Source organism: Oryx dammah, unplaced genomic scaffold (genome assembly GCF_014754425.2).
Source record: "Oryx dammah isolate SB20612 unplaced genomic scaffold, SCBI_Odam_1.1 HiC_scaffold_25, whole genome shotgun sequence".
Taxonomy (NCBI): domain Eukaryota; kingdom Metazoa; phylum Chordata; class Mammalia; order Artiodactyla; family Bovidae; genus Oryx; species Oryx dammah.
The window spans coordinates 100135668-100156870 of record NW_024070209.1 but is presented as its reverse complement, the minus strand read 5'-3'; the positions used below and the strand labels follow the sequence as shown (position 1 = coordinate 100156870).

Below are 21203 nucleotides of genomic sequence, written 5' to 3'. Positions count from 1 at the left end.
TCATAAAAGGAATGAAATTCTGATATATGCTACAACATGGGCTTTCCTGGTGGTTTAGACAGTAAAGAATCTGCTTCCAATGCCTGAGACCTGGGTTCAATCTCTGGGTTTGGAAGATCCTCTGGAGAAGGGAATGGGTACCCACTCCAGTATTCCTGCCTGAAGAATTCCATGGACAGAGAAGCCTGGTGGACAACAAACAGTCCATGGCGTCACAAAGAGTCAGACATGACTGAGCAACTAACACTTTACAACATGGATAAATCTTAAAAATTTGAGTGAAATAAGCCAGATATAAAAGGACAAATACTATATAGAGAGCAAATTCTTAGCGACAAAAAGTGTATTAGAGGTTACCAGGGACTAAAAGTAAGGCGGAATAAAGAGTTACTATTTAATGGGTACAACTGCTGTATGATATAATGAAAAAGTTCTGGAACAGATGGGGTGACAGTTATATACACTATAAACACACTTAATGTCTCTGAATTGCACACTTAAAAATGGTTAAAATAATAAATTTTGTTATACATATATTTACCCACAATAAAAAAAGAAAAAGCTTAACTGTTCTCCCTTTTTTTATTCTTCACTCCAGCCCTTCTCATCTATTCTAAATATACAAACCAGAAACTTCCTGCTAAACTCACAGGTCAACAAAATGATCTGCATTTACATAGCTCGTGGAATTTTAGACTACAAAAAGGTGAATTTTACTGTGTTAATCATGCCCCAGTATTTTTAAAAATTACCAAAACTGCTTTAAAAAAGCAAATGTAAATTAGATCAGGTTACTCAGCATCCAGTGGTCAGCCAGGTCCTCAACCAGGCTTACCAGATGTTATTGGATTTGTACCCCGGCCCTATCCCACTCTCTTTTCTCCTTCCAGCCACCAGGGGCTGCCTGGCTTCATCCTGAACCTGCCAGACAAGATCTCACTACAGGCCTGGTGCTTGGGGCTTTCTTCCTTAGGATATTCATGAGCCTGCTCTCTGGTCTTTATTCAAATGTAAAATGTCAAAAGCCACTGCAAGGCAGAATATTATCAACATATAAGACAGGAGAATCACCAGTTTTGTGGTGAAAAAAATATGGTCTGGTATTTCTGAGACATGTTAGTCATTAGTCCTGGAGGAGAAGCACCTTCTCTGCCTCTATTTAAAACTGCAACCACGTCTGGACAAAAGTCCCTAAACCCCTTTTCTGCTTTAATTTTCTCCGTCATACCTATCCCCTTCTAAAACACTGTATTTAGATGAATCTTACTTGTCATCTGTCTCTCTGTGACAGATGACAGGGCAGGGTTTGGGGATTTTCGGGGGCGGGGTCTGTTTTGTTAACTGTGTTCTTCTTAGCACCTAGAACAGTGTGTGGCATATATAAAATGCTACTTAAGTATTTGTAGAAAGAATGAAGAAACGAATGCCAAAATTCCTGAAAGGAATGACAATCTGGGTGTGTTTTGGAAAACAACCAACCAATAAAAAATTCCACCATATTTCTCACCTCATTTGGCCCTGTTTCCTTCACCCTCCATTTCCTGCCAGAACTCTAGACACCCTGGCCTCTCACCTGCCCTCAGACCTGCGCTGCCCTTTCCCAGCTCTGGGCTCTCCTAGCTCCGGCACCCCGTTTACAACACTCTCCTTCCACTCTGCCTGGCAACTTCTGGTCGCTGCTCAACTTCCAACTGAAACATCTTTCCTTCCTAACCTCATCAGCCCCAGACTCAACCAGACTGCCTCACTGTGAGCCTTCTTAGCACCCTGTACCTTTCCTTCATCAAACTCATTATACTACAGTTAAATAACTGATGTGAAATGGGTAGCTTAGTGGCTGCCTTCTTGCTAAAATCTAAGTGTTGTGAAAGTGAGGATTTGGTATGTCTTACTGACTACTGGACCCCAAATATCTAGGGCGTTATCATGCTCATGGCAGACACCCCTTAGGAATCTGCTGAATCAAGTGCCTGGGCGCTGGTGAGGAGTCTAAATAGCATGAGTGTGCCCCAGATAAGCCCTCTTCCTGAAAACAAGATGGCTGGTCAATATAAGGGGTGAGCGGGGTGAGGCCAGTGAACATAAGCTATACCAGTGGCAGAAACATAGAACCTCATCTTATAATAAATCTCTTTAAGATGTTACTCAGGAGAAGTTAAATGCAAAATTTAATACTTAAAATACACTTAGGAGGGACTTCCCTGGCCGTCCAGGGGTTAAGACTCTCTATGGTTCCACTGCAGGAAGTATGGGTTCCACCCTGGTCAGGGAACTAAGATCCCACAAAGACTCGAGGTGCCATCAAAAACAAAAACAAAACAAGCAAAAACAAAAAACACTCAGGAAACTACTGCTTAACAGAATCTGAAAGTAATTTTATAATGAGTATAACTCCCTCTCAAGCTTTCTTATTGGAGAAGGTGGTAAATACCGATTTCCACTTACCAACTGTGCTTAGATTCACCTATTATTCAACAAGGTATTAAAAAGAAACAACATTCCAGGTGCCATGCTGGGCATACAACTTAAATAATAACCAGAGTCCAATTCTGCAGAGAAAAGAAGTTTCTTCAACTATTTTTAAACTGCTATGTCTGTTTTTCTTAAGTCAGAAAAAAGGGCAAACTCAGAATTGCTCCTTTAACAAAGCTCATATCAATGATTAGCTCAGATGAATCACTGGAGGAAAACACTGCCTGAGATAAGATAAAGGAGATCATCAAGAGGTGCTTCTCACATATTGTGAGAACAGCTAAAATATTCCAGACCATGTTTCTTTCACCATTAAGCTGGCTTTTCCTGTCTTATGTAAGATTCTGCCTTGCGGTAGCTTTTCTTTGCCTACCCTTCACTAGGAATCTGGCTATAATTCCCAAACTTGAATGCAGTTCTTTCCCTTGAGAAGTTCACAACAACCACAAATGCCATCTTGGTCTAAACAGCATACCAAAGCTTCAAGGTCACTATAAGATAGGAAAGCTAGGCTTGTTTTTGGCTGTGAGTATGGCCCTGAGATAACTAAGAAATTCCTGGCCGTGTTGATAAATGGACCAATGTGGAAAAAAGAGAAGGCCAGTGGACTAGTGAAGTAGGGCCACTTGATAAAACCAAAACAGAACAGGGAGCAGACCTGGGGTGGGGGAGGAGAGGGCTAATGTGGACTGGGAAAACACAGGGTTAGCGGCTGCTCTTCTTGCAGGTGGACTAGTCACAGGAAAGAGACACTAACCCCCTGAATGACCCTGGTCCTCACAATCTCTACATTCAACCTGAGGATACAGCCCTCAACTCTTCCCCGAGCCACACTGCACAGCTCTTGGCTACAAAATACTTGGGAGCAACAGGACATGGGCATGTTCTATGAACCGTGCCGCCCACAACAGTGGGAGGGAGTCAATGCCTTGAATTCTAAACACAGATTCACACTTAAAAGTCAGTTCTGGCAGCAATGATCCAGCTCTTAGATGTGGCATGGGGAGAAACTGGAAGTCTCCAAACAAAGCTTCTGCCTTTTAAACCACTGCTTTTTCATACAAGCAATATGAGAAACTTGAACAAACAGGAATGCCTGGAGAGGGGAATAATGGAGGAGAGACCATCATTGGGTTTTTAGAATCAACAGTCTGCGTTAGAGATGAAGTGTCAACTCAGCAGCCCCAAAAATAAATCAAACCCTCCACCTTACCTGACTTAATAACTGTAACGTGTACCACACGCAGACTTACATACGGCAAACGGCACACTGAGTATGTAACACCAAGACTTTGAAAGTTTATGAAGCAACTGTTACTGCCAGTTGGAGAGGACAATTTCCTGAAAGCCCAGTTGTGTGCCTGAGATTAGCTGTCCGTTCCGCTCCTCTGATAACCTGAGGTTGTGCAGGAAAGTCACACTGGGACAATGGCACTGCTGCTCCCTGCAGGCTGTTCTACACTACTGCAGAATAATTCATTGGCTGAAACACACTACTGAAGCAGTAACATACCCCATGGTTGCGGAGGGGGCTGTAGCATTATTCTTCAGTTCCTGCACATTTACCACCTGAGGGACATTCTTCAAAGTTGATTCAGTCAATGTACTGACAGCTATTTAAATAGAGAAGAGAAAGGCACGTTAATTGCAATACAAGATCAAAATTCTAGCCAGGTCTAATGAATAACTAGGACACAAGCAGAACGCAAACTTATTATATAAAGGAAATTTAGGTGGTTCTGCAGCACTGTGTTCAATGGAACACCTGGCCTACGCCCTTCATAAAGATTATTCAATGAAGCTTTGTGCAATTTAATCAAATGTACTAGTTCAGAAAAAAGGAATTCACCAGCCAGCTTTTATAGAGCAGAACTGAGATACCTGCCATATTGGCTTGTCCTGGAAAAGGGCAGAAAAAGCTAGAGGATTACCAGTGTTTCTGCTTCCACCATGCATTCATTCATTCAACCACTCTTTCACATGAGCTTATTATTGTCAGACTCTGGTAGGTGCTCGGAATACAAAAAATGTCTAAAATATAGTATCTTCTTTAAAGAAGTTCATGCTTTAGTGAGACAGACACAGTGAATAAAATATGAAAAATGGAGCTTGAACCAAAATGGAGGAGGAGGCCAAGAAGGCCTGAATTAAGGAAAAGTACCAGGGACTGATGTGACACCTACTTATCTGTCTTAGGCTTATCAGCATTCATACCTTTTTTGTATGTGTCTTTAATTTAAAACTGTAGCCGAGGACTTTATGACATGTTATAAATAACTATTAAGGCCTAAGCAAAGCTTTTGGATCTTCTCCAACTATTTTGGGGCAGTTGAACTTGTAGCCCAGGTAGGATGGTGGCTCTTTGGCAGCTCACTTCACCCGCTCCTTCAGGGAGTCACCAGGGATGCCCTGCTTATGACTGCACATATTTCATCCTTAACACTCACAGGTGACCACACCTTCGAAACCTGTTTTTGAATAATGTCTTCTGAAATGATCACACCACCTCCTGCTGAGAATGGACTAATCCTAAATCCTGGTAGATCTGAAGTTGATAAATAATCAATCAGCTTGATTTTGGATCTGTTCAGTACAGTGCTAAGATTCTGCTTGGTCCGACTAATATTTAAAACATCAAGGGTTTCTTATATTTTTCAGAATGCTCAAAAGTACCTTAAAAAGTTCTCTTGTTTTTTCTCTTTCATATCTATTTTAGGTGTCTTAGTAAGGGTTTTAATCAGAACTTTCCCTAGAGATCTATTATCATCTAATGGCAACTATTTTTGGCTAAATCAAACCACCATGTCTTTTCCATCTTTTAAAATTTTAGTGTAAATTGGCATATGTTCTAAGCAGTTATAAAACTAAAAAAATTCATTCAGCTAAAACAAAAATATGATTTATAGCCAAATTTCTCACTCTTGGCACTACTGACGTTTTGGGGATGGATAATCCTTTGTTGTAGGGTTCTCTTGTGCTTTTGGGAGTTTCTTTGCAGCATTACTGGCCTCTACCCACTACAGGCCAGCAAAACTGCCAACTGTTGGAGGGGAAGCAGGCAGAGTAAAAGAGCCTCTGGTTGGGAAGCACTGGCTTGTAAAAACTGATTAACTGAAGTTCCGAGGCAAATTACCTAGAAATCTTGATGTAGAAGATTATGGAGAGCCACAAACCACTGACAAAATGCAGGAGCTGATTAGCTCCTTAGAGCTTCACGTTTCCAGGTTAAGACTGCAATCTTAAGAAAAAGCTGTACTTCAATACAAAGAACACAGGATTGGAGTCTGGGCTTTGTTACATATTGGTTGGTGACCTTCGCCTCTCAAAACCGTGCATTACTCAAAAGCAAAACGGGCACATGTACACTCATTGCAAAGGGTGGCTCGGATCCTTAAAATACTATGAGACAACTCTAACATTATTAGGTGATCTAACAGCAAAGATTAATTCTGGGGCTTAAAGCAGACATTATTCAAAAATAGGGATGAAACCTTATTATGTTGAATCTAAAAAGAAATGATGCAAATGAACTTAACATGGTAGATGTTATACAGCCCTTTAAGGGCAAGTTTCCAACTGAGTCTGCCCTCTCAGAACTCTCCCTGCAAAGGCGAGAGCTGTCACATCAGTCCTCTTTTCTGAAAGGCAGCGAAGGGCCCGCTGTTTCTTGGCTTCTGTGTCCTGGCCTGTGGCTCAGACAGCTCAGCATCAGCCCCTGTACTGGTGCTTTTACCTGGCGCCTGACTGGCCATCTGCCGTCTCAGTGCTGCTGCAGCGGCCGCCTGGGGGGCAGAGATGGGGTGGGAAGGGCCAGGTGCACCATGCTTCACGGTTTTTGTTGCAAGCATGGTGCTATCAGCTCCTTGGGGAATAATTTTGCTAGCAGGTGTAGACACTGAGGGAAAAAGTAAAGTTAAGTGAGACAGTGGGTCAGAACAGAAGCACACACAAAAATTAAAAGGCTAAATTCTCCATGTTAGGTTGCAGGGAAAATGCGAAGATTTAAAATCCTTAAGCATTAACAGAAAATACTGGCAAACTGACAGGTTGGCACTTCTATCTTTCAAAGATGCTATTTGTCTGCCCACTTCTACTGGAGAAAATATGTTACATGATCATTTCCTCTGACACTGAGTGAGATATAACTTCTATGCCCAGAGCAATGAATAGCTACCTCTCCTCTCACAAATCTCTCCATTCTAGTACCTCATGCCTAGGTTGGTCTACTTAGGAGTCACTTCAGTACAAAGTCCTGGCCCTCTGAGCTGAAGATCTAACAGCCCAACATAGGTCCTGTCAGCAAGCCATCAGGGATAGTGAGCACCATGGCTGGTGAGACAGGACATGGCTTCAGGCTGAAATGAGCCGAGGTCAGAAGGGCACACGCTGTCCTCTACGTAACGGGCAACAGTGTGAGCCTTGCAGTGCCTCCTCTTCCTCACGGTGCCCTACCAACCACTTTCAAGGGGAAAACATCTCTTGACTCTGTCTGTAATTTCTAAAAGATTAGCAGAAATGGGCTAGAACCCACAACTTCTGCGTGTGCTAGTAATAAAACCCAGCCACAGTTCCTTCATGAGTTAGAAACCTCTTAGGGAAAAGATTGTTTCTGGTCCCACTGTTTACTTACTTGAAGTTCCCATCATACCCTGCGAACCATGAATCAGGTGAGATTTAGCAAAAGGAGTTGCCTGGGGTAAGAGACTGGGCTGGATGGAAGGTGTTCGAACCACAGGAGCGTGCCGGGGGACCTGGACCACTGCGTCATCATCCTTACAGGATGTCCGTGTGTCTTCACTCTCCAGAGACTGGGAAATGGATGACGTTGAGCTGGCTTCATCCAAGTCTTCATAATACCTCTGAGACAGGAAGGCCGACCGAGACAGGCTGGCTACAGAGCCCAAAACAAAACACAACTGTGACAATTCAAGTCCAAAAAGCTATGTAATTTTCACTGTTGCTAGAGAACTATCCAATTTGTAAAGCGACTTAATTATTACTTATTTTAAGTGGAAGCAGCTGCGGCTGAACGTGAACAAAGATAGCCTTTGCTCAAATGGGTTTTGCAAAACTGAGCTGTATAGGACAAGAACATTTTGACTGTTAGGCAAAAAAATGTGAGGTGGGACACAGGATGCACACTGGTGTAAAAGCAGGACGTTCACGGGCAATAACGCCACCTCAGAAAAGCAACAAACTCCCACAGAGTGAACAGGCAGTCACATTGGTGTCCCTGCTTTCCAGCAACAAACTTCTAAGAACAGGCCTAATACAAACTGGAGAAGACATCACATCCTCAGTCCCGAGGGTCTCAAACAATGCCAGGTAAATCCAACGCTTCTTTTGAATGAGACAATTAGTTAAAAAAAAAAAAATCACTAAAATAGATTCTCACTTTCCCTGTTTTGCTCCTTCCATAAACTGTAAGGCAAGGCTTTATGCCATGTTACTTTCTACCATGAATTTCAGAAGTCATGTTACTGTCTATGTATTGGAAACACCAAAACCAAGCAAAAAACAGCCCTCTCTCCTCCTCAAGTTATTTAAAAGTATTGCTAATACTTACTGACTTATTTGTCCTACGGGCACATCACTCTACAAGATTCTACGTATCATAATGTGAGTGTAACACGGGCTTCCCTGGTGACTCACACAGTGAAGAATCCGCCTGCGATGCAGGAGACCCAGGTTAGATCCCTGGGTCGGGAAGATCCCCTAGAGAAGGAAATGGCTACCCACTCCAGTATTCTTGCCTGGAGAATTCCATGATCAGAGGAACCTGGTCTACTATATAGTTCATGGGGGTGCAAAGAGTCAAACACAACTGAGCAACTAACGCTTTCACTTTTTTCAAACATAATATAAACAATTGCAAGTGAAAACCATGCATGGGGACTTCCCTGGCAGCCATAGCCAAAAGAATTTTTTAATTAAAAAACGTTGTACTAGGGCTACTGCTGGGCGGCAATGTCAGTTTGGTAGCCACCAGCCATGTGTGGTTATTCAGATGAAAAACAAATGAAAAATTTGACCTCTAAGTTGTACCATCCCCCTTAAAGCACCCAGTGGCCACTGGTTAACTGCTGTATTGGACAGTACAGATCCAACATCACAACCACGGCAGGAAGTTCTACCGGACAGCACTGTACCGAAGCGTTCGAGGCACGTCAGTGTGCAGCACAGCCCCTCAGCAAGTCCATTCATAACTGCCAGTGCCTGCACGCTCTATGTCTGCATCTCTCACTACAGTAGCCACTAGTCACGCATGCCTACTGAGCATGTCTTTTTCCAAATGCAGCCTGACTCAAAACCCGACACAAATCAGAAGAGTAAAGCTTTTCTAGCTAAAGCAAAGGCTAGGACCCCTGGAACCAGTTCAGCTTCCCCCCAAATCCTTGGCAATCACTGCCACAGAACCTGAGGACTACGGAAAACACAGTGTAAAAGCCAGAACAACCACCTCGAGCTGACTATGTATAAGCTTCTTCTTAATCCCATACTCAGATGGATGACAGATTCTAGAGACATTTCCTCTATCTCCCATTAAGAATCAAAGGAAAACACACACAGACGCACACACACACAAACCCCATCCTACTCCCACACAATGTACTATACAGTTTATCCTAAAAATTCAGGACCGGGTTCCTCTACCTGGAGCAGTGGATCTCACTGGGGGGGTCTTCCTCTTGGCCAAGAAATTTCTCAGTTGTGCCTGTTTCACGGGGGACAGTTTAGCTGCAAGAAATTCGTGAACCCATAAATGCATAAAACTTGGTTTTTAAGGTCAATAGATGAAAGAAAACAGAGTTTAAAGACTGGGGAGAATGCATTTACCTGGTACTTTAGGCAATGGTTTGGGGTGAGACTCTAGAGTCGTTTTCAACAAAGCATTGCGCAGGCTTTCGAGGTCACTGTCAAAACTGAAAGAGGACAATGTTACGTATGAACCAGCTATGACCTGAGAAATTGGGACTCATGGTAATGGTGATGGTACATTATCCTCCCAAATACAAAGGCAAGAGATGAGAGCATCCTGAAAAGGAAATGGAAAATCTGACCAAACAATGAATTAACCCAAAAGGAAAATGATCACAGTCTCATTATCCCATCCCACCCCAGAGCAAACACAACCCCAGTAGGGCTCTAGAAGGAAGGGCAATTAAAATCTATACATTCAGGCTAAAGGCAGTTACCACTTTGGTAACTTTATGGGTAAACTGTTTAAGGCAGGGTTTGAAATCTCCACACTTGCAAAATGACAAATCTGAGTTTCCAGACAAGTTGATCAACCTAATCCTGACAGCTAATTTTCAATTAAACAATAATGCTATGACTACAGTACCAGCTATTATCTATCGAGGGCCTCTTCCATCAGGCACACTGCTAGGTACTTTAAAGACTTAAACCCTCCAGTAACCCCATGAGGTGCCCATTGTTAGTTCCCTGCGTGCACGCGTGCTTAGTCGTGCCCAGCTCTTTCACGATCCCACAGACTGTAGTCTGCCAGGCTCCTCTGCCCATGGGATTGTCCAGGCGAGAATACTGCAGTCGGTTGCCACTGCCTTTTTCAGGGGCTCTTCTTGACTCAGGGATCGAACCTGGGTCTCCTGCATTGGCAGGGGGATTCTTTACCATTGAGCTACTTGAGAAGGCTATTGTTGGCCCCAGTTTTTGGCAGGGGGAAAAAGGATCAGAGAGGGTGAGGAATCTGACCACAATCACAAAGATGAAAGACAGCAGAGTCACTTTCAAACCCACATCTCAACTACTCTGTGACTAGTCCACTTTGCTCTGTGTATTTATTCACTCATCCCACCTCATTTACTAAGCGCACGTGGCGTTAACAGACGTGTTCTCCTGCACACCTGTGTGTGGTGCTCTGGGAGGCAACATCCAAGGGAAGGCTCCAATGGGAGGTCTGGTTGTAAAGTCGGAGCTGCTGGAGACTATCCACCAGGTGATTCAGCCTCTTCCTCTGTTGGTTGATGATTTCCCGGTTGTTGGCAAGAGTATTAAACAGTGTCTCTCGTTCTGGCACAAGCAGGCGCCTGTTTAGACCAAGGAGGAAAGAACTGTATGAGAACGGTTCAAATAAAAGAAATTTCCACTGGAAAGTGGGAAAGAAACAGCAAGACGTTACTAAGAGGGACTTTTTTGGTGGTCCAGTCGTTTAGAATCCACCGGCCAATGCAGGAGACAAGGGTTCGATCCCTGGTCCGGGAAGATTCCATGTGCCATGGAGCAACGAAACCTGTGCTCCGTTACAAGAGGAGCCACCTCAGTGAGAAGCCCGAGCACAACTAGAAAGTAGCTCCCACTGTCCACAACTAGAGACAGCCTGTAGGCAGCAATGAAGACCTAGCATAGTCAAAAAACAAACTAGTTAATTAAAAAAAAAAGCATGTCTTCAGAGTGCCGTCAAGAAACAGAGGACAGCACATGACTTGGCAGCAGGGGGTCCCCTACCCAAAAGAATTAAAAGGAGAAAAGGACAATGGTCCCTTTCTTTCTGGTGACAAGGTCATTAGCTCAACATAAATTTTTAAAAGGCATTTCAGTGGGGTTCCAGATAATATTTGGAGAAGGGTCTAAAAGAGAGACGTGCCAGCAAACCGTATAGATTTAAGAATCAAAACTCTGCAGAAAGGAAACTTAAAAAAGGACATTAAGTATAAACAGAAAATCCATGGGGCTGTTTAAAGGAGAAGAAAGCCTGGCTTTTCTTGTTAGCCTCATGCACTTTTTAAAAAGTCAACGTATTAATTAGACAAGAGTATTCCAACTGTCAAGCCGAGCAGAACGTTCATGCTGTCAGGTCAAGCCATTCTCTCACTTGGGGAGGAACATGAATTTAGCAACAGGGGAGTGCACTCTGAAACCTCTTCTAAAGGGGCCCAGCTGCCCCAGGGACAAGGGCTCCAGGCCACAGAATCTGCCCCTGCCAGTGTTGGGAAGATCAATTTTCACCTCTGTCTTAACACATCTATGCTCTGAGGTTCCTCAGGTTAGGGACAAAGCCTTTCTCCACGCTGTACAATATCATGTATTAAATTCTGTTTACGGAATTTTAAACACATTCCACCCCTGCCCCTGACACAACACTCAGGCTGCCCTACTTAAGTCTGTGACCTCACAGTTTTGTAAACAAATAAACAGATCATTTCCTGGTTTATTTCCTTACAAGGCTAATCACACTGATCAAGTGTAGGTGTTTCAGAAATCTAGCATTTGGAGGGCTGACCTGTTTTTCACATCATCTTATTGCTTTCACAATGTACTGCATTCTATTCCTTCTGGAAAACAAAGGCATCAAACCAAACATCCATGGACAGAAGATCACAAGAGAAGGTTTTCCTCTCCGTTATCATTCCTCTCATCCTTTTAGTTATCCAAACTAATTAGCAATGTTTCCTTCAAAAGAAAATCTGGAATATACAGGAAAGTGTAAAAGAAAAACCCCTCTGAATCCCATCTTGCAGCTGTGAGTGAGTATTCTGATAGACTTATTACCAGCCTTTTTTTTTACATTAGACTTCCACACTGAGGTCATCTAGTATGACTTCATGTCTTAACTTTTTCATTTCTTATATGCTGTACCTAATAATTACAGTTACACAGATATATTTTGTACATTTCACGTAAAACAGGAAAGATATTTAACATGATTTATTTGAGAATATGAGATTCAACGGTTACACAGTACTTTGTTTAAGAGAAAAATGTGGTCAGATTTAGCTACTCTTAACTTTTGCATAACTAGGCTGAATCCAATTTTTCACTGTCATAAACCGTGCTGTAAATTCTTTTATGTATTATTGTGAGCAATGTTATTATTCCATAGAATTTCTTGATGTATAATGACTGTGTCAAAGAGAAAGAACCTGTGTAGGGTTTTCAGAAAGCTTCCTAGATGATCTTTTTAAAAGGCCACAGCACCATCAAGACGGTGGGTGAGAGATTGCGCTCACTTTTGTTTCTTCTTTTGTTCCAGATGCCGATCCCACTCCAAGTCTAGAACATCATTCACATCTTGGACTGCAAACTTCACATACTGATGAAGGCGCCGGATTTCCTACAAGAGAAAAATGAAAGGGCAAAGTGACTCGGTTTTCTAGTAGTTTGCAGGAATGTGTCTCAAAACAGTTAAAATGACTTTGAAGTCTTTTTACACTGAGAACCACAAGGAATAAGGAAAACAAAACAGGTTTTAATATAATCATTAGATGGAGAAGGAAATGGCAACCCACTCCATCATTCTTGCCTGGAAAATCCCATGGACAGAGGAGTCTGGTGGGCTACAGTCCATGGGGTCACAAAAGAGTCAGACACAACTTAGCAACTAAATAACAACAAATAATCATTAGAATGTTAGAGAAACCCAACCTTTTAAAGTGTGTGACAGAGAGATAGTGTTAAGAAAAGGGAAACAGAAAGGGTGTGTCGGCCCAGGGCCTCTAGGGAACCGATGTTCTGGCTTAGTTCTCATTTTTCAGCTCTTATAAAGTATCTCCACGTGGCCTAGGAATTTTCCACTGTACTCTGCTACTCCAACAGTACACCCATTTAGATTTTGCTCTCCCACCCATGAAATTAACTGTAATACAGACAAAATTATCCTACAAAACAGCACTGAAAATAATTCTGCACCTATCTATTCACAGAATAGAACACATAAGTCATCTCACCAGCGGGGGAAAAGTCATTTCTCAAAAACAAAGAATAGTATCAGTACTAGAAATGGAATTTTCCATTATTAAAAGTCTTACCTATTAATTCATTTTAGGCCTTCAATAATTTTCTTTAAATTCTGATCTAGTGTTAACCTTTACGGCGCCATAACTTAACTCTCAAAAATTAAAATAGAGCATTCTACTAATGAAAATGAAGCATTCCATTAAATGTGTATACAAATGAAGATGAAGTGCTATACATCGGGAAATACTTCCACATCTGTACCAAGATCTTGCCTGGAGAATCCAATGGATGGAGGAGCCTGGTGGGCTGCAGTCCATGGGGTCGCACAGAGTCGGACACGACTGAGTGACTTCACCAAGATCTTATTGTGTTTAACTGTATTTTCAAAATTATTCTTGGGCAAGGGTATGTGCCCTAACTGAAGATGACAATGTCACTTAAAAGAGAGTCGGGCTGATTCTAGGAAGCAGCAGTAACCTTAGCATCAAATACAAATTTCAACTCAGTACTCTGTGACTACAGGGAGGCCCTTTACTGCGGACACTTCAAATGTGACTGTATCTCTGCATGAACTCATGCTGTTTCTTCTGAATGCCCTCCCAACCTTGTTTACCAGGAAAACAACACCTTTTCTTTTAAGGCCAGTAAATAGCTGTTACATTAATAATTATTATTATTCCTGATTTGATTTCTAAATATATCTTTTTCAACAGCTACTTTCTACCAAGCTTCAGTTCAGTTCAGTTCAGTCGCTCAGTTGTGTCCGACTCTTTGCGACCCCATGAATCGCAGCACGCCAGGCCTCCCTGTCCATCACCAACTCCAGGAGTTCACTCAGACTCATGTCCATCGAGTCAGCGATGCCATCCAGCCATCTCATCCTCTGTCATCCCCTTCTCCTCCTGCCCCTAATCCCTCCCAGCATCAGAGTCTTTTCCAGTGAGTCAACTCTTCGCATGAGGTGGCCAAAGTACTGGAGTTTCAGCTTAAGATTTAATTAAAAATTATGTTTTTGATGATCCAAAAAACCTCAAGGGGGAAAGTGCTGTTTTCTTTGTTGTAGTCAAGGAGGTATACATGAAGTGGGTTAGCACTCAGAGGAAATGAACAACTCTGTCTGGGCAGTCCTGCAAACCCGGACCTTCCAGAGGAGTGTGTCCGTCTAGGTGTCTGTTTTTGGCAGCTCTGGTGAGGTTCTCCTACCTGGAGTTGAGCTTCACTCCTGGGGTCCAGCGGCCTCTTGTAGAGCAAGTGCAGATACGCAGAGTCACGGTTCCTCTCATTCTGTTCTCTGGCTTCTTCGACACCAGCAAAGCCCTCCAGTAAAGTTGTCTTCAGGGTACTTATATCTCCATGAAGAGACTAGAAAAGGTACAAGGATGGGCTGATACAAAAGTGGTATTTCTGAGAAATAAACCTTTCTTGCTAGATCAAGGTGGTGCTTCTCAAATATTTAACAAGATGAACATCTGAACAGAGCCTAAAGTGATTTCACTGCTTGGAAAGAAAGATACTAACGTTAATTTTTTTGTTTTTTCCTTTATCATTAAAAAAATACAACTTTAAAGATCAGAAACTGAGGAAATAAAAATAAAAATACTGGTAATCCTTCCGTCTAAAGATGATCACTGGGATTTCTCTGGCAGTTCAGTGGTAAGGAAGGACCTTGGTGTTTTCACTGCCAAGGGTGTGGGTTCAATCCCTGGTCAGGGAACTAAGATCCCGCATGTTGCAGGGTGTAGTTGAAAAATAAAGAATAAAGAAATGAATAAATAAAGATGATCACTGCTAAAACCTTGGAGAATTCTCCTCTTTTTTTTAACTTTTAAAATTTTTATTGAAGTATAGTTGATTTAAAATGTTTCAAATGTACAGCAAAGTGATTCAGTTTTACATACATATACATACACACATATAATTCTTTTTCAGATTTTCTTCCATTATGGGTTATTATTAATACAAGATATTGAATACAGGTCCCTGTGCTATATGGTGGGTCCTTGTGGTCTATCTATTTGATATACAGAGTGTGTATCTCTTAATCCCAAATTCCCAATTTATCCTTCCCCCACCCTTGAGAACTTTCCTGTTTCCAAGCATGATATTTAAGACAAGAACTCTGGAGTCAGGCAGTCTGAATTGGGATCCTGGCACTATCACTCAGTAACTGGGTGACTTTGGGAAAGCACTTCATCTCTCTAAGCCTAGGTTTCCTGTTCTTGCAAAACAGAAAGAATAATAGTGCCTACCACACAGAAAAGCTGTGAAGATTCATTGAGATAATATTGAGACACCTGGCACATAGTAAAGAGTAATAATAGAAACACAGGGGTCTCCACTGGCGGTCTAGTGGCCAAGAGCTCTCAATGCTGGGGCCTGGGTTTGATCCCTGATTGGGGAACTAGATCCCACATGCCACAACTAAGACCTTGCACAGCCAAAAAAAAAAAGTAACACAGTAAATAATACAGTGAACAGCAAACATTTGTTATTTTATATTGTGTATGCTCTTGAGTATCCTGCTTTTTTCTTAAACTTAACACTTTATAACCTAACAATTGACTATAAAAGACAGTAAGTTTTCTCCTGTAAATGACCCACAATATCTTCATTAAAGTTTGCTTTTATACCAAGAAAAAAAGCTAGTAAACTTTCAAATATACCTAAACTAAACTAACAACTAGAATAAACTTTAATGGAATGCCTTGTGCCAATGGGATACAAAGTACTTATTATTGCATTTTCCACATGAAAAAACTAAAACATAGAGCTGCTAGAATAACTTGCACAATGTCACACAGTTTATTGTTCAATATCCATGCAAAATCACATGGACCAAAGTCCACAGGGTCACAAAGAGTCGGACACGACTAAAACAAAAGGTAGGGTTTGAAGTCAGGCATTCCTGGGTAAACCACTCATCCACATAAAAAACACTACCAGTGGTCCTTTAAGAGAGAAAATATATATGCCCATGGAGTATCAGGATGACAATGTCTAACTTAGGAAGAGTATCAAAAACACAAACCTCTGTGGTCTCTTTAATCTCCAAGAGAAAGGCGTGTAGGTCATCTGATTCTGTTCGCAGCATCTTCATCTCCTCAGATGTGCCCACCTGGAAACAGGCTTTGGACGTTCGGGCTTTCAACTCTTCCAGCTCCTTCTGAAAGTGAGCGATCTGTCAAGGCCACAAATGAGGAGACGACTCAGTCTGAATGGTGTGGCAGGCCTGTCACGGCTTCTGGGCCCTCTAATAGCACAGACTCCCAGGACACGCCAAGGCTCAATGCCAGAATAAAATAGTCACATAGAAGTCAGCACCCAGAGCCATTCAAGTCTCACTATCAGAGCTATTTCTGGGAAAAATCTGCAGGAACAGATTTACCTCCTCCCCAATTCCAGCCATCACAGGATCTGACTCTTTCCACTGGTGTCCCTGCTTTTCTGTAACAGGAGGCTGAAGTGATTTTGGCTGAAATGAAAGGCAAAGGTTTAAAAATGCACCCCATACCCCAAGCAAGATGTTACAAGCAATGGCTTCCTGGAGTAGGTGGCTCAGTGTCTGTCACAGGTATAGCACTCTCACAATACCGTTACTGTTCCACCATTCAGTCTTTTGAACCCATATTTGCTGGGTACTGTCTTGGTATAAGGCATGTTCTAGACAGTGGAGATGGAGGTAAACAAGGCAGATAAGGTCCCTACTCTCACGGAACTCACCTTCCACTGGGACAAGACAGAATAAGAAGTAAACAAATCTTAAGTAATTTGCAGCAAGTGATAAGTGATGTGAAAAAAATGAACAGGCACATATAGAGAGAATAAAAATGAAAACACTGCTTCAGATGAGATGGCCCAAAAGCTTTCACTGAGCATTGTCTCTGTACTGAGATATGAAGTAAGGGAGAAAGCGATGGCAAGTTTAGGTAAGCACCTCCAGACAGCAAGAAAATCAAGTGCAGAAAAGACTTTGGCAAAAGTGAATGTGGGCAAATGAAGTCAGGCAGGGAGTCGGGGGCAGGCAGAGGGAGGTCATGTAAGACTATACCAAGGAGTCTGGATTTTATTCTGTGTTGGTAAACTACTAGTGGAGTTTTAGGAGAGTTGAAACTATCCTTTGATTTATGATATTAGAAGAGTCCTCCTGCTATTCAACAGAGCAAGGATGACAGTGACAGGCAGGAGCAGAAACAGAGCGGCCAGGAGGCTACTGAGGATAGAGATGATAATGGCCTGAAATTCGGTATCAGCAGGGACAGAGATGTGGATTTATGACAAATAACACATCGCAGAGCAAAGCTGGCAAGACCTCTGCTAGCATGGACCAGGGCAGGTGCTACTACAGGGAAGAGTCCAGGATGACTTCCAGAGCAGGGGCTGGAGCAAACTGCCAGCTGAGTGCTTTTCGAGATGGGACTACCAGAACAGGACAGGTTCCCAGAAAATACAGATCAAGAATTCTGCTTTGGGGCTTCCCTGGTGGTCCAGTGGCGAAGACTCTGTGCTCCCAATGCAGGGGGCCTGGGTTTGATCCCTGGTCAGAGAGTTAGATCCCACAAGCCCCAACTTAAGAGTTCACATGCTGCAACTAAGACCCAGCACAACCAAATAAATAAACAATGGGAAAAAAAAAGAATTCTGCTTTAGACATGTTATAACTTGAGAGGATGTTCAAGTGATTTGTTACCTACAGCAATGAACATACAGAAGAGTTTTTAGATCGCCTAAGCATTCAGTAGAACAGCTTTATTTAATAAATGCCATGAGTCACGTGTTTGCCAAAAGCTACAGCTGAAAACTGGGCCTTTACTGGGAAGCCTGTACAGGTATGTGCTGGGGCGGGGAAGGAAGCAGACTGGGAGAGAGACAGAAGGAAAAGACACGACTCCTGTTCTCAGGGCACTCAAATAATCAAGTGGGAAATGGACAGAAAATTCTCTTTAAACTATAAAAATAAACTGAGATGATAGACTGTAGATCTAATATGAACAGTAAAATAATAAAACTTTTAGGAAAATATCTTTTTGACCTTGGAATAATTTTGAAATTATTTTCAAAACAGAACACAAAAAGTACTCATCTTAAAAAAATAATTAAATTACATTAAAAGTAAGCACTTGTCATCAAAAGACACCTCAAGGGAAGGTAAAGGCAATTCAGAGACTGAGAAAGTATCTGCATTATACATATGTGTTTATACATGCATATGCATGTCCAATAAGGAATGAACTCTTACAAGTCAATAAGAAAAAAACAACCCAATGGAAAAATAGGTGTAAGACTCGTACAGACACCACTGAAAAGAAGATAGTCAGATGAAAAAAAGCTCAATTTTACTAGTCATCTGTGAAATATTAATTAAAACCACAAAATACAACAACAATAAAAATGTAAACTACAAGACTAGTGAGGATGTGCAGCTGAACTCAAATACGCCTGGTGGGAATGTACTAAAAAGGAAATATATGCATATTCTATGACCTAACAATTCCACTCCTAGAAATGCATACACATATTCACCCAAAGACGTCAACTGGTGTGGTTGTAACAACATGATTCACAATGACTTCAACCTGGAAACTACTCAAATGTCTGTCAAGGGTGGGATGAAACTTGTAGTAATAGTCGCCCAGTGAATTCCAGACAGCAACGACACGGAAAAACCTCACATACATAACACTGAGCCAAACAGCCAGATACAAGAATGTATACTGTATCATTCCATTTTATACTCACAGGCTAAACTAAGCTATGCTATTAGAAATCATGACAGTGAGACCCCTTTGGCAAGGGTAATGTCTAGAAGGGCTCACAGGAGGGGGGACTCAGGGACTCCAGTATGGTCTGTTTCTTGTTCTGGGCGTTGGTTACCAAGGTGTATGCCAGCAAATTTGGAAAACTCAGCAGTGGCCACCGGACTGGAAAAGGTCAGTTTTCATTCCAATTCCAAAGAAAGGAAATGCAAAAGAATGCTCAAACTACCGCACAATTGCACTCATCTCACAAAAGTAATGCTCAAAATTCTCCAAGCCAGGCTTCAGCAATATGTGAACTGTGAACTCCCTGATGTTCAAGCTGGTTTTAGAAAAGGCAGAGGAACCAGAGATCAAATTGCCAACATCCGCTGGATCATTGAAAAAGCAAGAGAGTTCCAGAAAAACATCTATTTCTGCTTTATTGACTATGCCAAAGCCTTTGACTGTGTGGATCACAATAAACTGTGGAAAATTCTGAAAGAGATGGGAATACCAGATCACCTAACCTGTCTCTTGAGAAATCTGTATGCAGGTCAGGAAGCAACAGTTAGAACTGGACATGGAACAACAGACTGGTTCCAAATGGGAAAAGGAGTACGTCAAGGCTGTATATTGTCACCCTGCTTATTTAACTTCTATGCAGAGTACATCATGAGAAACACTGGACTGGAAGAAACACAAGCTGGAATCAAGATTGCCGGGAGAAATATCAATAACCTCAGATATGCAGATGACACCACCATTATGGCAGAAAGTGAAGAGGAACTAAAAAGCCTCTTGATGAAAGTGAAAGTGGAGAGTGAAAAAGTTGGCTTAAAGCTCAACATTCAGAAAACGAAGATCATGGCATCCGGTCCCATCACTTCATGGGAAATAGATGGGGAAACAGTGTCAGACTTTCTTTTTTTGGGCTCCAAAATCACTACAGATGGTGATTGCAGCCATGAAATTAAAAGACGCTTACTCTTTGGAAGAAAAGTTATGACCAACCTAGATAGCATATTCAAAAGCAGAGACATTACTTTGCCAACTAAGGTCCGTCTAGTCAAGGCTATGGTTTCTCCTGTGGTCATGTTTGGATGTGAGAGTTGGACTGTGAAGAAGGCTGAGCGCCGAAGAATTGATGCTTTTGAAATGTGGTGTTGGAGAAGACTCGAGAGTCCCTTGGACTGCAAGGAGATCCAACCAGTCCATTCTGAAGGAGATCAACCCTGGGATTTCTTTGGAAGGAATGATGCTAAAGCTGAAACTCCAGTACTTTGGCCACCTCATGCGAAGAGTTGACTCATTGGAGAAGACTCTGATGCTGGGAGTGATTGGGGGCAGGAGGAGAAGGGGACGACCGAGGATGAGATGGCTGGATGGCATCACGGACTCGATGGATGTGAGTCTGAGTGAACTCCGGGAGATGGTGATGAACAGGGAGGCCTGGTGTGCTGCGATTCATGGGGTTGCAAAGAGTCGGACACGACTGAGTAACTGAACTGAACTCAGGTGGTGACAATTCACCCAGGTGGATATGTGTCACCTGTATCCTCCTTCCCACTGTGTGTACTCTATGTTAGTAAAAAATTAAATAAACCAAGTCGTAATGGAAAGGCAGAAAAAAAAGAGGGCAGTGGGAGATTTCTTGATTACTTTGGGAATAACAGAAAAAGATCAGGTGGTATACTACAGTCTTCAGAAATGAATAGGATTCCACAAATGGAACATAGCATGGATAAGCTCAGGAATCAGCAGAGAAAACAACCCTAAGATTCTAGGGTTGCGTTAAATGGCTTTTATGAGCAGACATTACAAACATTCACAGCTCCCACTTTGGTACTTCCTATCACATAGTCCGAAATACTTTTGCAAAGGTGTGAATTCTAAAACAAAAAAAACACCTCACTTTATAAACATCTATGTCTGGGGCAGTAAATTAATAAACACAGTGTTGCAGGCTGAGTTTAAACATACCTGAGGAGAGCCTGACTTAGTCACTGGAGGGGTTATCCTAGGTGATTTCTGGACCACTGAGGGCACCGGACTTGGACTGCCCTGAGCAGCTCGCCCTGTAAGAACAAGAGGTCAGTCAAAACAAACAGTATTCATTCCCATTACTTCTTTCAGAATGAATATCCTTTCCTCAAATCTAATAAAATAAGTTTTTCACTGTCCCTGGCCTCCATTTATGATCTTGGTTACCAAAAGAGACATCCACGGTTTCCAAATACCTAAAAAACACATATAACATTTTAAAACAGGAAGCTCCCTTGTAAAGCAGGTAAACTGGAG

General features: G+C 42.2%; 1 protein-coding gene across 2 annotated transcripts in view; it reads right to left on the bottom strand.

The window, feature by feature from the left end:
* The window catches only part of NUP214 (nucleoporin 214), an 88554-nt gene that overhangs the window by 46050 nt on the left and 21301 nt on the right, over positions 1 to 21203 (bottom strand). For both annotated transcript variants that reach the window (XM_040225408.1, XM_040225409.1), the window contains exons 14-24: positions 20886 to 20980; positions 16556 to 16642; positions 16199 to 16348; positions 14374 to 14532; positions 12444 to 12547; positions 10341 to 10523; positions 9310 to 9395; positions 9127 to 9210; positions 7103 to 7363; positions 6206 to 6367; positions 3986 to 4085 (exon numbers count right to left, since the gene is read on the bottom strand). In XM_040225408.1, the coding sequence (XP_040081342.1) occupies positions 3986 to 4085; positions 6206 to 6367; positions 7103 to 7363; positions 9127 to 9210; positions 9310 to 9395; positions 10341 to 10523; positions 12444 to 12547; positions 14374 to 14532; positions 16199 to 16348; positions 16556 to 16642; positions 20886 to 20980 (1471 nt within the window). The remainder of the gene's footprint in view (positions 1 to 3985; positions 4086 to 6205; positions 6368 to 7102; positions 7364 to 9126; positions 9211 to 9309; positions 9396 to 10340; positions 10524 to 12443; positions 12548 to 14373; positions 14533 to 16198; positions 16349 to 16555; positions 16643 to 20885; positions 20981 to 21203) is intronic.